The sequence below is a fragment of the Dipodomys merriami genome, unplaced genomic scaffold (assembly GCF_024711535.1).
Source record: "Dipodomys merriami isolate MVZ:Mamm:240054 unplaced genomic scaffold, mDipMer1.0.p SCAF_5, whole genome shotgun sequence".
Classification (NCBI taxonomy): domain Eukaryota; kingdom Metazoa; phylum Chordata; class Mammalia; order Rodentia; family Heteromyidae; genus Dipodomys; species Dipodomys merriami.
This window is the reverse complement of record NW_027206068.1, coordinates 1,035,743-1,047,172: the sequence shown is the minus strand read 5'-3', so window position 1 is coordinate 1,047,172 and position 11,430 is coordinate 1,035,743. Positions and strand designations below refer to the sequence as shown.

At 40.0% G+C, this 11,430-nt stretch overlaps 1 protein-coding gene across 2 annotated transcripts; it reads right to left on the bottom strand.

The window, feature by feature from the left end:
- Nucleotides 1-2,143: 2,143 nt before the first annotated feature.
- Sec61g (SEC61 translocon subunit gamma) lies at nucleotides 2,144-8,546 on the bottom strand. 2 transcript variants are annotated; one of them, XM_069995965.1, is made up of 4 exons: nucleotides 8,446-8,546; nucleotides 6,554-6,653; nucleotides 5,141-5,243; nucleotides 2,144-2,321 (listed from the first exon to the last, which is right to left on the bottom strand). In XM_069995965.1, the coding sequence occupies exons 2-4, from the start codon at nucleotides 6,645-6,647 to the stop codon at nucleotides 2,312-2,314; spliced, it is 207 nt and encodes a 68-aa protein (XP_069852066.1). In that variant the 5' UTR covers nucleotides 6,648-6,653; nucleotides 8,446-8,546; the 3' UTR covers nucleotides 2,144-2,311. The 2 variants fall into 2 exon arrangements, with proteins under 2 accessions (XP_069852066.1, XP_069852065.1); XM_069995964.1 differs by having other exon boundaries at nucleotides 6,554-6,656; nucleotides 8,446-8,543.
- Nucleotides 8,547-11,430: the final 2,884 nt, after the last annotated feature.

Genomic DNA, 11,430 nt, shown 5'->3' with positions numbered 1-11,430 from the left:
GTTATCTAGCAAAAAGGCCTGAGCTCAGTACCTAACCACCAGAAAATCAGAAGTGTTGCTGTGGCTCATTTGATAGAGCACTCACCTTGAGCTGAAGAGCTCAAGGACAGTGCCGAGGCCCAGAGTTCAAGCCCCACGACGACCACCACCACCACCACCAACAACAACAGTAGTAATTCTAACATAGAAATTTAGTTTAAGCATAAAGGAACAAATTAATGAACTAGGTACACAATTGCAAAAAAATGAATAAACTTTCATTGAAACTACTTTTCTTGGAAAAGGTCTCAGTATATAGTCAAGGAAGGCACATCAGCTGCTTCAGAGCTGGGATTAAGACTTTTGCCATCATGCCTAGCAACAAAATGGTTTTTGATTTTTGGAGTATCTTTTTGTGTGTGTGTGCCATTTGGGGGCTTGAAATCAGGGTCTTGGTGTGACCCAGTAGCTTTTCACTCAAGATTGGTGCTCTATCACTTGAACCACAGCTTGTCCCAGTTTTTACTGGCTAACTGGAGACAAGAGCCTTTCATACGTCCCTACCTTGGCTGCTTTTGAACCACAAACCCAAGATCTCGGCCTTCTGAATACCTAGGATTCTCAGGAGCCACCAGCACCCAGCACTATCGGTTTTATTGCTTTAAAAAGGATATGCTTTAAAGAAAATATATCAGATTCAATTTCATGGCTTCTTTATAAAACACAAAATTCCAGATTTGTTATCTTGAATATATTTAGTTTACTACATGTGGATTATATGTCAACTTTTAAAAGCCTGGAAAGTAGAAACTGTTACTCCTAATTCAACCCCACAAAGCCATATTAACATTTAATGTCTTTCCCTACAGTCTTATACCTCCCATAATGATGTATTAAATTATGGTAGACAAAAGTTCTCCATTTTCTCCATAGTACAATGTTACTACTTCTGCCAAAACAAGCATGTTTTATTTGGAGACATTCTACATGAGATATTTTAAAATCTAAACGTTTTAGGTTAAAAAAAATTCTCTAGTGAAAATTAATTCCTAACATTATCCTTAGAAATGCAGACAATTGTATTAAGCCAGTAAAACAGTTAAAGAATTAGCCTCCTCAAAAGGCTTCTGGGGTGGGAACACAGGCTCCATGTTTTGAAGAATTCAATATCATTTCCAAGTTTTCGAATTTTTTGGGTTTTTTTGTTGGTTGTAGGGTTTGAACTTTGGGCCTGGGAGCTGTCCCTGTGCTCTTCAGCTCAAGGCAAGTGCTCTACCACTTGAGTCACAGTGCCACTTGCAGTTTTCTGGTGGTTAACTGGAGATAAGAGTCTCACAAGACTTTCCTGCCAGGCTGGCTTTAAACCATAATCCTTAGATCTCAGCCTCCTAAGTAGATAGGGTTACAGGGGTGAGCCATCAGCATACAGCTTCACTTCCAAGTTTTAACCATAATTCTCAGGAAGCTTTCTGAAGTAGCACCTTCGGTTTAAGAACATGTTTACATAAGCTGTGTAACAAAACTAATACTCTATTCTCAAAATCTTTATCATATCATATCCTTCACTTGCTGCCTACATCACAGATTATATAGCAGATGCTATATAATTTGGATGTGTCCCTCCAAAATTCATGCTGAAACTTAGTCTCTAATGCAACAGTGTTAACAAGTAAAGACTTTAGAAAGCAAATAAGACAGGAGGGTTCCTCCCTTGTGAGTGGGATTAGGACCTCTACAAAAGGTTTCCAGGCACTGAGGCTGCTTCTTGTTCTTCCCTCCCATTGGGCACATAAGGACACAATAAGGTATCAAGATCAGGCCCTCACCAGACACTGAGCTTGATCAAACTTTACATCTAAATCTTGAACCACCACCTAAAATTGTGAAAAAGAAATCTCTATTAAACTACCAATTACTGTCTGAGGTATTTGTTATAGTGCACGAAGACAGAGAAACACTACCAAGGTACAGTATTTCAGATATCTCAATTCCCCTATAAACCAAAATTCCAATATTTCAATTTCTCCTATAAACCAAAATTCTCAAAAGAGAAAGAGAGAGAAGGAAAGAAAGAAAGAAAAGAAAGAAAAGAAAGAAAGAAAGTGAAAGAAAGAAAGAAAGAAAGAAGTCAGTTTTCTATTATTAAAACCTTCATAAACATCTGTGATGGAAAAACAGTTTATTTCAAAATTAATTTAGGAATAGAAAACATCTTGGAAGGGGGATAAAAGCAAAAAAAACACCAAGAATTTAGATGAATGTTTACTTCGCGAGCTTCTCGAACCCTCACTCACTCACTAATCCCCATGATGAAATTGTCTCCAAAGTGGATTCAGCCACCCCTGTAAAAAGAGAGAAAACATGTCACCTGAGGCAGAGACTTCAATAATGATCGGCAATGCAACATTATGGAGCCAAAGCCAGTTATTTGAAAACCATATCCAACTTTCCCGCAAGACAGCATTAAAGAGAGGCACACTCAACAATTAAATCTTGGAACAGAAAAGGCTCTGAGTTATGATAGCGTCTCAGAAGCAGATGTATTTTAAAACTCATAATGTTCCTTTGGGAAGTATCACGTGACACAGTGTAGTATGTCTTTTAGATCATGATGTGAATTGCATAATAGGATAGTGTGATGAAAACTGTTCAGTTTGATATTAAGGTAACAAACTGAGGAAAAAGAGTTGAGACAAAAATACTAGTTCTCAATAGTCACTCAAAAACCTAGTTTAATCATAACAAAAACAAAAGCAAGCTTTTCTACAGACCTTCTGATTTTTAAAATATAAACATTAAAGTAATACTGTCAAATGTACATACATTTTAATACTAATGCTAAATAAGCAAAAGAAAAAAAAATCCCTCTATGCTAGGTAGCAATGTATATTTTGTTGCTAGTATTTTAACTACATTAAATTGTGTAGGCCTAACTGAAAGACCAGAAAATACTTCTTTGAATTATTACATACTGGGTATTATTTTTGACTTCTGTTATTGTAAAAGAAAAGTATAAAGAAAAAATGTGCTAACAATTCAACACAACGATAAAATCTATAGTTGTATTTAATGTGCCACCATCGCCAAATGATTTAAACAGAAATTTATGCTTTACCAAGTAGGAAAAGATTTCTTTTGATTTTGTAACTATCATAGTATATAATGAAAAGTATATATTTTCTGTAGCTTTCTTACAAAATGTCTGATTTTCAGGCAATTCTTAAGCAATAAAAAAGTCTAACTACAACAAAGTTTTCTGAACAACTTCGTAAATGTTTCAAATGCTGCTCTGCCACTTATAGGCCATGTAACTTACATTGCTTATTTTCTCTATGCCTCAGTTTCTTCTGAGCATTAAATGAGTTCAGTCACATTAAGCAAGAATATTCTCTGGCCTAGGATTAAGTGCTTACTGCTTCAATATTCTATCCAAAGATTAGCTATTACTATTGCTATTATCACCACTAGAAAAAAAAATAAAGTTTGTGAAGATTGTGGTTTAATTCAATACTGTGTGGTTTTAACAGACTAGAGGGTAGAAAACTAGGTTTTACCAGAAGTATATATTCTAGGGGCTGGGAATGTGGCTTACTGGTATGGTGCTTGCCTAACATGCATGAAGCCCTAGGTTCGATTCCTCAGTACCACATAAACAGAAAAAGCCAGAAGTGGTGCTGTGAATCAAGTGGTAGAGTGCTAGCCTTGGGCAAAAGAAGCTCAAGGGCATTGCCCAGGCCCTGAGTTCAAGCCCCAGGACTTGCAATTAAAAAAAAGTATGTATTCTAGAAGTAAGGATTATAAATAACCAAACAGGCTTGCTTCAGAACTCATAATCTTAATGTGGCAGTCAGTCAATGATGTCTGGTAAGAGAGATAAAAATATAGTGCCAACTGAAGGTTGGGGAAAGAAAACTGTTAGGCTGCTATGTTATACTGGAGGGCAAAACTAAGTGAGAGCAATGACTAGTAAACAAACTCCATGTCACTAAAGCATATGGAGTGGGAAGCAAGAAGAGCTGACTAGAAGAGGTTTTTATTCCACTTCTTTCTTACTGATTAGGCAATTGTAGTCCAGTGGTAGTCTCCGTTTTTCTGAATTCTATTGCCATATTCTCTACAACATTCCCCAATTCCAGAGTTAACATTTCTCATTAGTAACATTAAAAGGGATTTCTGAACTGAGATAGATTTTAATGTCTTGCTTCTTTTCAGCTCTTACTCTTCATGATCCTAAAATGTCACTTTGTGGTACTTTTGCTTAGTAACTAAACAACTTAATTTCACCTGGTAGTAGACATTTTGTCACTGAAAAGGGCACCTCCACTAACCCACTACCAATGGTTCATTACAGTAACAACTTCAATTCTTAATGAAATCCTTTACTCAGGGCCTTACCTGAATTAATTAATTAATTAATCCAGCCCAAGTAAGAACTATTCCCCTCAAGAGGCACACTAGAAATAGAGAGGTTAAGAAAACTGCCCACAACTCTAACAACTATTAAGTAACAAAAAAGAGACAATGTAGGCAATGTGGTTCAAAGACAGAATTGTCAAAATATTGATATTCACTCAGAGCATATTTCTTCTCCACCTTAAAAATCAACACCATAGTGAATAAAGACATGTATTTGAATTCTTGTTCTGTCACTGAATACTTCCTTCACCCTGTAAAGTTAAACTCATAAGCCAGGCACCAATGGCCTGTAATCCTACCTACTCAGAAGACTTGAGATCTGAGGATAGAGGTTCAAAGCCAGCCTGAGTAGGAAAAAGCCTATGAGACTCATCTCTAAGTAACTACCTCAAAAAAGCTAAAAGTGGAGCTGTAGCTCAAGTGGTAGAGAGCTAGCCTTAGCAAAAAAAAAGCTCAGGGATAGCATCCAGGCCTTGAGTTCTAGCTTTAGGACCAGAACACCCACACATGTGCGCACGGACACACACACACAAATTCACAGAGTTGCTGTCAATACTGTATAAGATACAAAAACCTTTTAAGGCACTGGTACCACATAAGACAATAAATATCAACGGACATTAATAGACTCGACTCAATAAACAGTTGAGAAAAAAAATCTCTGTATTAATGAAACAAATTGTGAATTCAACTGTTTAACATTTTTATTTATTCCTAGGTAGTATATTTTATAAAGTTTACTTACACAATGATGTTATTAATAGGGATATGGATCAATTTTACAAAGAAGCCAATGAAGCCCATTATTGCAAATCCTATTGCTGTTGCCATGGCAATCTTCTGGAATTCTAAATGTAAAAAGGCACATTAAGTTTTTTGCACTGTCATTTAAAGTATAGGAGAAAATTTTTTAGTGGCATAAACTTATAGATGTATACTTTTCCTGACTAGTAGTACATGGTTAAAAAAAACAACAAAAGTAAACATGTTTGACAGGTTTCTAATTTCCATACTTTGGTAACACACCCACACACAGTGCATTCTGTTATAGTGATTTCATCAACAGGTCCTGAAAACATCTGTCCATCTCAGCAAATGATCAAACTATCAAAAGATAAAGGATGTAAGATAGAATGAACTGCATGTTTCTTTAAAAATTTAATATAACAATTTTATATATAGTGTATAAAAGCAGAATCATAACTTCTGTGGTACATTATAAACAAATGATCTAGTGCCAATAGTAAGGCTTGAAGAATCAAATTAAGTCAAGCACAATTTTGTGTAAGGTTTCACTACTGGTATGTTTCATTTTCATTCTATTTCTTCAGGGAAGCTTGCTCTGACCACTGAGATTAGTCCCCTTACTATCTGACATATCTTCCCTAATTCTTACAAAGGCAGTAACTGTTAATGATAAATAATAAATTTTCAAGCTTGGCAATAAATATATTGCTGGATTCAGGTTTTTTGTTTGTTTGTTTGTTTTGGGTCCAGCCCTGGGGCCTGAACTCTGGGCCTGGGCGCTGTCCCTCAGCTCTTCAGCTCAAGGCTAGCGCTCTACCACTTGAGCCACAGCACCACTTCTGGCTTTTTTCTTTTTGTTTATGTGGTGCTGAGGAATCGAATCCAGCGCCTCATGCGTGCAAGGCAAGCGCTCTACCACTGAGCCATATTCCCAGCCCCTTACATCAGGTTTTTGTTCCAGGTTCAAGACAGCTCAGAGAAGACTCCAAAGATTTTTCCAGAGTAGAAATATGAAAGACACTAAAAATTCTAACCTCATAAATTATGACAACTTATCTGTGACAGGAAAAATAAGGCCATGATGAACATTTTTAAATACAAAACAGAAAATCTAGATAACTTTGTACATAAGAAATGACAATGATCTAAAACAATAAAGTAAAATAAAACAAATCAGTGAAAGTGCTGACAAAAGTAGTGCAATGCTTATTATGTGTATGTGTGGTGTGTGTGTGTGTGTGTGTGTGTGTGTGTGTGTGTGTGTGTGTGTGTGTGTGTGTGTGTGTTTATTTGTATGTGTGGTGCTGAGGACAGAATCAGGTAATTCTATCACTGAGGTACATCCTAACCCAACCATACAATTACTACTGAGAATGGTTACTAAACAGGAAGATAATTAATATGTGATTACCTTTTCTATCGGGTTTGGTGCATCTTTTAACCAGCCGAATTGAATCCTTTACAAACTGCCGACTTGGCTCAACAAACTGCATTACCTGATCCATGATTACCTGCTTAAAAAATTTAAAAAAACACAAAATGAGAAAACAGTATTCAATATGTGTGTGTGTGTGAAAACAGAACTAGGAAAATGAAGGTGTGGGTGGGATTGAGAGAGATGAGAGGGATTGAGATTGGAGATGGTTGCAGATGGGAGAATGAAGAAAGGGGTGACCCTCAGCAAGATACATTATACTCAAACTGGCATGCTGAATTGAAACTCCTTTGTACAACTAAAGATAATCTTAAAATTTTTAAGGTATTGTAAAAGAAAAAAAAGAGATACTCTCTAGTATTATTTATCATACAAGAACTTGCTGAAGTGATATGAGACCAACCATGAACCCATACCTGACAGCTCATTCCATCTTATGCAACAAAACAAATAGTGTAAAACTTGACACTATGTTTGTAAATTCCAGGAAAATGTCAAATATAGTAAGAAAAGCACAGTTTTATCCACGTTATCATTTACAAGGGACACTTTCAATATCACATGTCTGCCTCTATTACAGGATCAAGTAACAACAACACACCCATTCCCTATCCACTCTGCAATTCTCACTTATCCTTTTTTGTATTTTAAGCGATGCAGAAATCACTAAGTCTAGTGCAGTGAATGCCAACTATGGTGCTGCAAGAATCTAAAATGAAAACAAACCTCAATTCCAACTTGAATGTCATTTTTTAAAAAATACAGTTTATACAATGTACTTAAGGAAAAATACAACGTGAGGGATGACAGAGACAAGAAATTTTTAAAAACCAGAGACTGGCTAAACCAAATGGAATCCTTGCCTGATGTGAATATCTAACTATCCAGATTTTTTTCCCCCTGTTTTAATTCTAAACAACCATGGTGGTAAACAAAATTGTTTCACTATTATCTTCGTGATCTACTGCATGGGCACGATTAAAACACACAGAAGTACTGAAGAAGAAGAAGAAAAAAAAAGACTAGCTAAATCACTATGCAGATTCTGAGACGCTAGTAAACGTTCAGGTTTGGACACACCTGTTGGGGAGGCAGTCGATCGATTCCTTGAACCTTATTACCCAGAAGAAATACCCAGTTTAAATAGCTTGGAGAGCCGCTGGTATGACAGCTCACTGGGCCAAACGCTTAGTGGGGTGGCCGGTTCGAATCCCGGGCTACAAAACATAACCTAAGCTTGAAAGACTTCGGGTGCACAGGGGCGATTCCTCAAACGTTCTAGGGGCGCGGAGGGGGGAGGGCGGTGTTCGCCCGTTTCCCTCAGTGTTTCCCTTTTTGTCCTGGAGCGCTGAATGGTCTTCAAATCCACAGTAGACCAAACGCTGCCCTCCACGTCCCAGACGCTCAACCAACTCTGCAAAGCACCGAGGATCGGGACCGCACAACTCGGACGGGGCCGAGTTCCCCACCGGCGCGCAGCCCAGCGCTGCCATCGGACCGAGTCCCGCAGAAGGCTCTGGAAGCCCCCAGCAAAGAGCCATTACGGGGAAGAGAAGCGGTGGCTCCAGGGGCACAGCGTCGGCCTGGACTTCAGAGACAGCGACCAGGTCCCGAGTTCACACGCGCGACAGCCGCAGACAGCGGACTCCGCTGCGGGACTCCCACCCGGGCGCGCGGGAGGCCCACCCCGCGCCGGCTCTAGGGTGGTCAGCGGCCACCGGGGGGGTTTCCCTCCACCGGAGGCCGTGTGGGGCCCGAAAGTCGGCGGCCGGAACCCAGGTCCCACTCCGCCCACCGCCACACCAGCTCGCCCCTAGCCAGGACCCTCGTCCCCCAACCCACCCGCGGGGAGACAGACCCACACCTACCGGGCGGCCACTCCTCACGCCAGCGACACGTAGCACTAGAGCAGCCGGCAGCCCACCGGAACCGGAACTGCAGACGCTACCGACGGCCCGCCCTCGCTGCTCCGTCCGATTGGGTGGTTCTGCGGCGTCGTCAGCGCGCAGGCGCGAACAGGCCAGCTTGTCAGCCTGGTTTTTTTGGAATCAGATGCAGCAGGGGCGGAGCGTTGAAAGCGTCATGGTGAAGCGTCGAAGTCTGTGGGCGGGGCGACGGGGAACGACTCGTGGAAGCGTCCAAGGATATGGGCGTGGCGTCAAGGGTGGTGGGCGGGGCGTGAAGGGCAGTGGGCGGGGCGTCTGGAGCGTCTTGACTTGGCCGTCCCCCTTTTTGTGGAGAGTGAAGTTTCTCCCCCCAGTTCTGGACTGTCGGGCGGAACTCCTCAGGCCGACCTCAGGCTTTTGGCGTAGGCAGACCCTCATCTTCCTTTCTGCGGCCTTTGCCGAGTCTGGTGTCTTAGTGGACCCCAACTAGGGAATCTGCTCAATGGACTCCACTTGAGGAAATGATGGATTTCTCTTAAATCCTGCTTCCTACAATCCTACTTTTGGATCCTGTGTGTGTGTGTGTGTGTGTGTGTGTGTGTGTGTGTGTGCATGTCCTTGCTGTACACTCTTGTTGTGTGTCCATAATATTGTTGATGAATGAGGCTGATAACAATATGATCGAATGCATGATGGATCTAATTGAAAACAACCACTCCCCTGCGCTGTCAATCATGGAAATACGCTGGAACAGGAGCCATCATTTCGTGTATTCTACGTATGCGTGAAATAATTATGCTATTGACATAGTGCCTCTGTTTTGCAGGAAATATTATAAATCCAGGCATTTGGTGACTGGTGAGTCCACCAACAGGACAACTTAGGCGCTTGTAATAAATCATTCTTGGTACAATTATTGGTTGAGCCCTTAATGTGTTTAACGCACTGCTGCGTGTTGTAAATAAGCCCAAGATGGTGTGCCATACCCTTTTGGAGTGTATGGCCCAGTAAGGGAATCTACCATGTACAGAGGTATAGGTTGAGGTAATGACTGGATTAAATGTTTACATTTACATACTGAGGTTTAAGAACCACTAAGAATTCTAACATCTCCCTAGATACAATGCACTCTCAGCTTCCTCTGAGTCCCTATGTGTTTCTTCAGATACCCTGGTTATTTATGTACCATCATTAGGATAAGAGCGATCAAGAAATATCTAGATCCTGGGCTTTGAGTTGTTTTACTTCATACCCACCATATCTTGCAGTCAGTAATTCTGTGAAACAGGTATTGTCTCCAGCATTTTGCTTTGACATGAAACACAAAACTATTAGTCACACCATTTTTCCAACACATTTCCATCTTGCCTTAGGATGTTTCACCTCATCTTTGAAAATTATTAGACAGAAGAGCCAAGTCAGACAATGCCATTCAGGAACTCGACCTCCAGTAGATACATGTCATCCTACTTTGTCCAATGTATAGAATCTACAACACCAAGAACAAAGCCTGTATAAATTGTGAATTTTAGGTGATTATTAGGTGTCAATGTAAATTCATCAGTTGTAACAAACATTCCATTTGGATTAGAACTTTTGATCATATGTCAGGGTAGAGAGTGAGTACCTAGGAGTTCTCTGTATGTTTTTCAGTTTTGCTTTGAACCTAAAACAAAGAAATAAAGCCTTGGGCTGGGAAGGTGGCTCAGTGGTAGAGCACTTGCCTTGCATGCCTAAGGCCCTGGGTTCCATTCCTCAGCACCACATAAGCAAAAAGAAAAAAGCTGGAAGTGGCACTGAGGCTCAAGTGGTAGAGTGCTAGCCTTGAGCTGAAGAGCTGAGGGACAGCGCCCAGGCCCATTGTTCAGGCCCCACCACTGGACCCCCCCCCCCAAAGAAAAAGAAAGAAAGCCTAAAAGGATTCAAATCATGCAATGATTTTTCTGACCACTCTTAAACTAGACATCTATATTTAAATAAAAACATTACTGAAAATCCCCAACTATGGAGAATTATGTTAAACAGCATATTTATGTAATGATATATAGGTTAAAGAAGAAACCAAAAAGGAAATTTGAAAATAATTTGAACTGAATGACAATGAAATTACAATATATCATTACTGCCAGACACTACCACACATACTCAAGAATGCTTGGATGTGCAAAGTATAGCAATTCAGATTTGTGTAAAAATGTAACTAGAAACCCCATGCATGGTTACGAGTGTAGAATGGTATACTATTCTTGAAAAAAAAAAGGTTTCCCAGTTTGTCATAAAGCATATAGCACCTGATACCCACAATTTCAGTTCTGATTACTTACTCAAAAAAATAAAAAATTTACAGCAATGTTTATAACAGTTTTATTCATAGTAGCAAAACAAAGCCCTAAACAGTAGGATTGGTAAATATGTAAGTTTGGTAAAGATATAAGTATAGTGCCACAGTGGAATACCACTCCATGATTGAGAAAGGAACAAAAGAGCTACTTAAACCAACAATGATGGATATAAGAAACTGCACGGGTGCTAGGGACTCACATAATCCTACTTAGAAGGTTGAGAACTGAGGATAGTGGTTCAAAGCCAGGCTGAGCAGGAAAGTCTGTGAGATTCTTATCTCCAATTAACCAACAAAAGGCTGGAAGTAGCGCTGTGGCTCAAGTGCTGGAACACTAATCTTCAACACAAAAGCTCAGGAACAATGCCCAGGCCCTGAATTCAAGCACTAGGACCAGCCAAAACAAATTGAATCACCTTTTGTTTCCTCTGTGTGTGGGGGAGGAGGGGAGAGAGAGAGAAAGGAGAGGGAGAGGAAGAAAGAAAGAAAGAAAGAAAGAAAGAAAGAAAGAAAGAAAGAAAGAAAGAAAGAAAGAAAGAAAGAAAGAAAGAAAGAAAGAAAGAAAGAAAGAAAAGAAAGAAAGAAAGAAAGAGAGAGAGGGGAAGGGAGGAAGGGAGGGAAGGAGG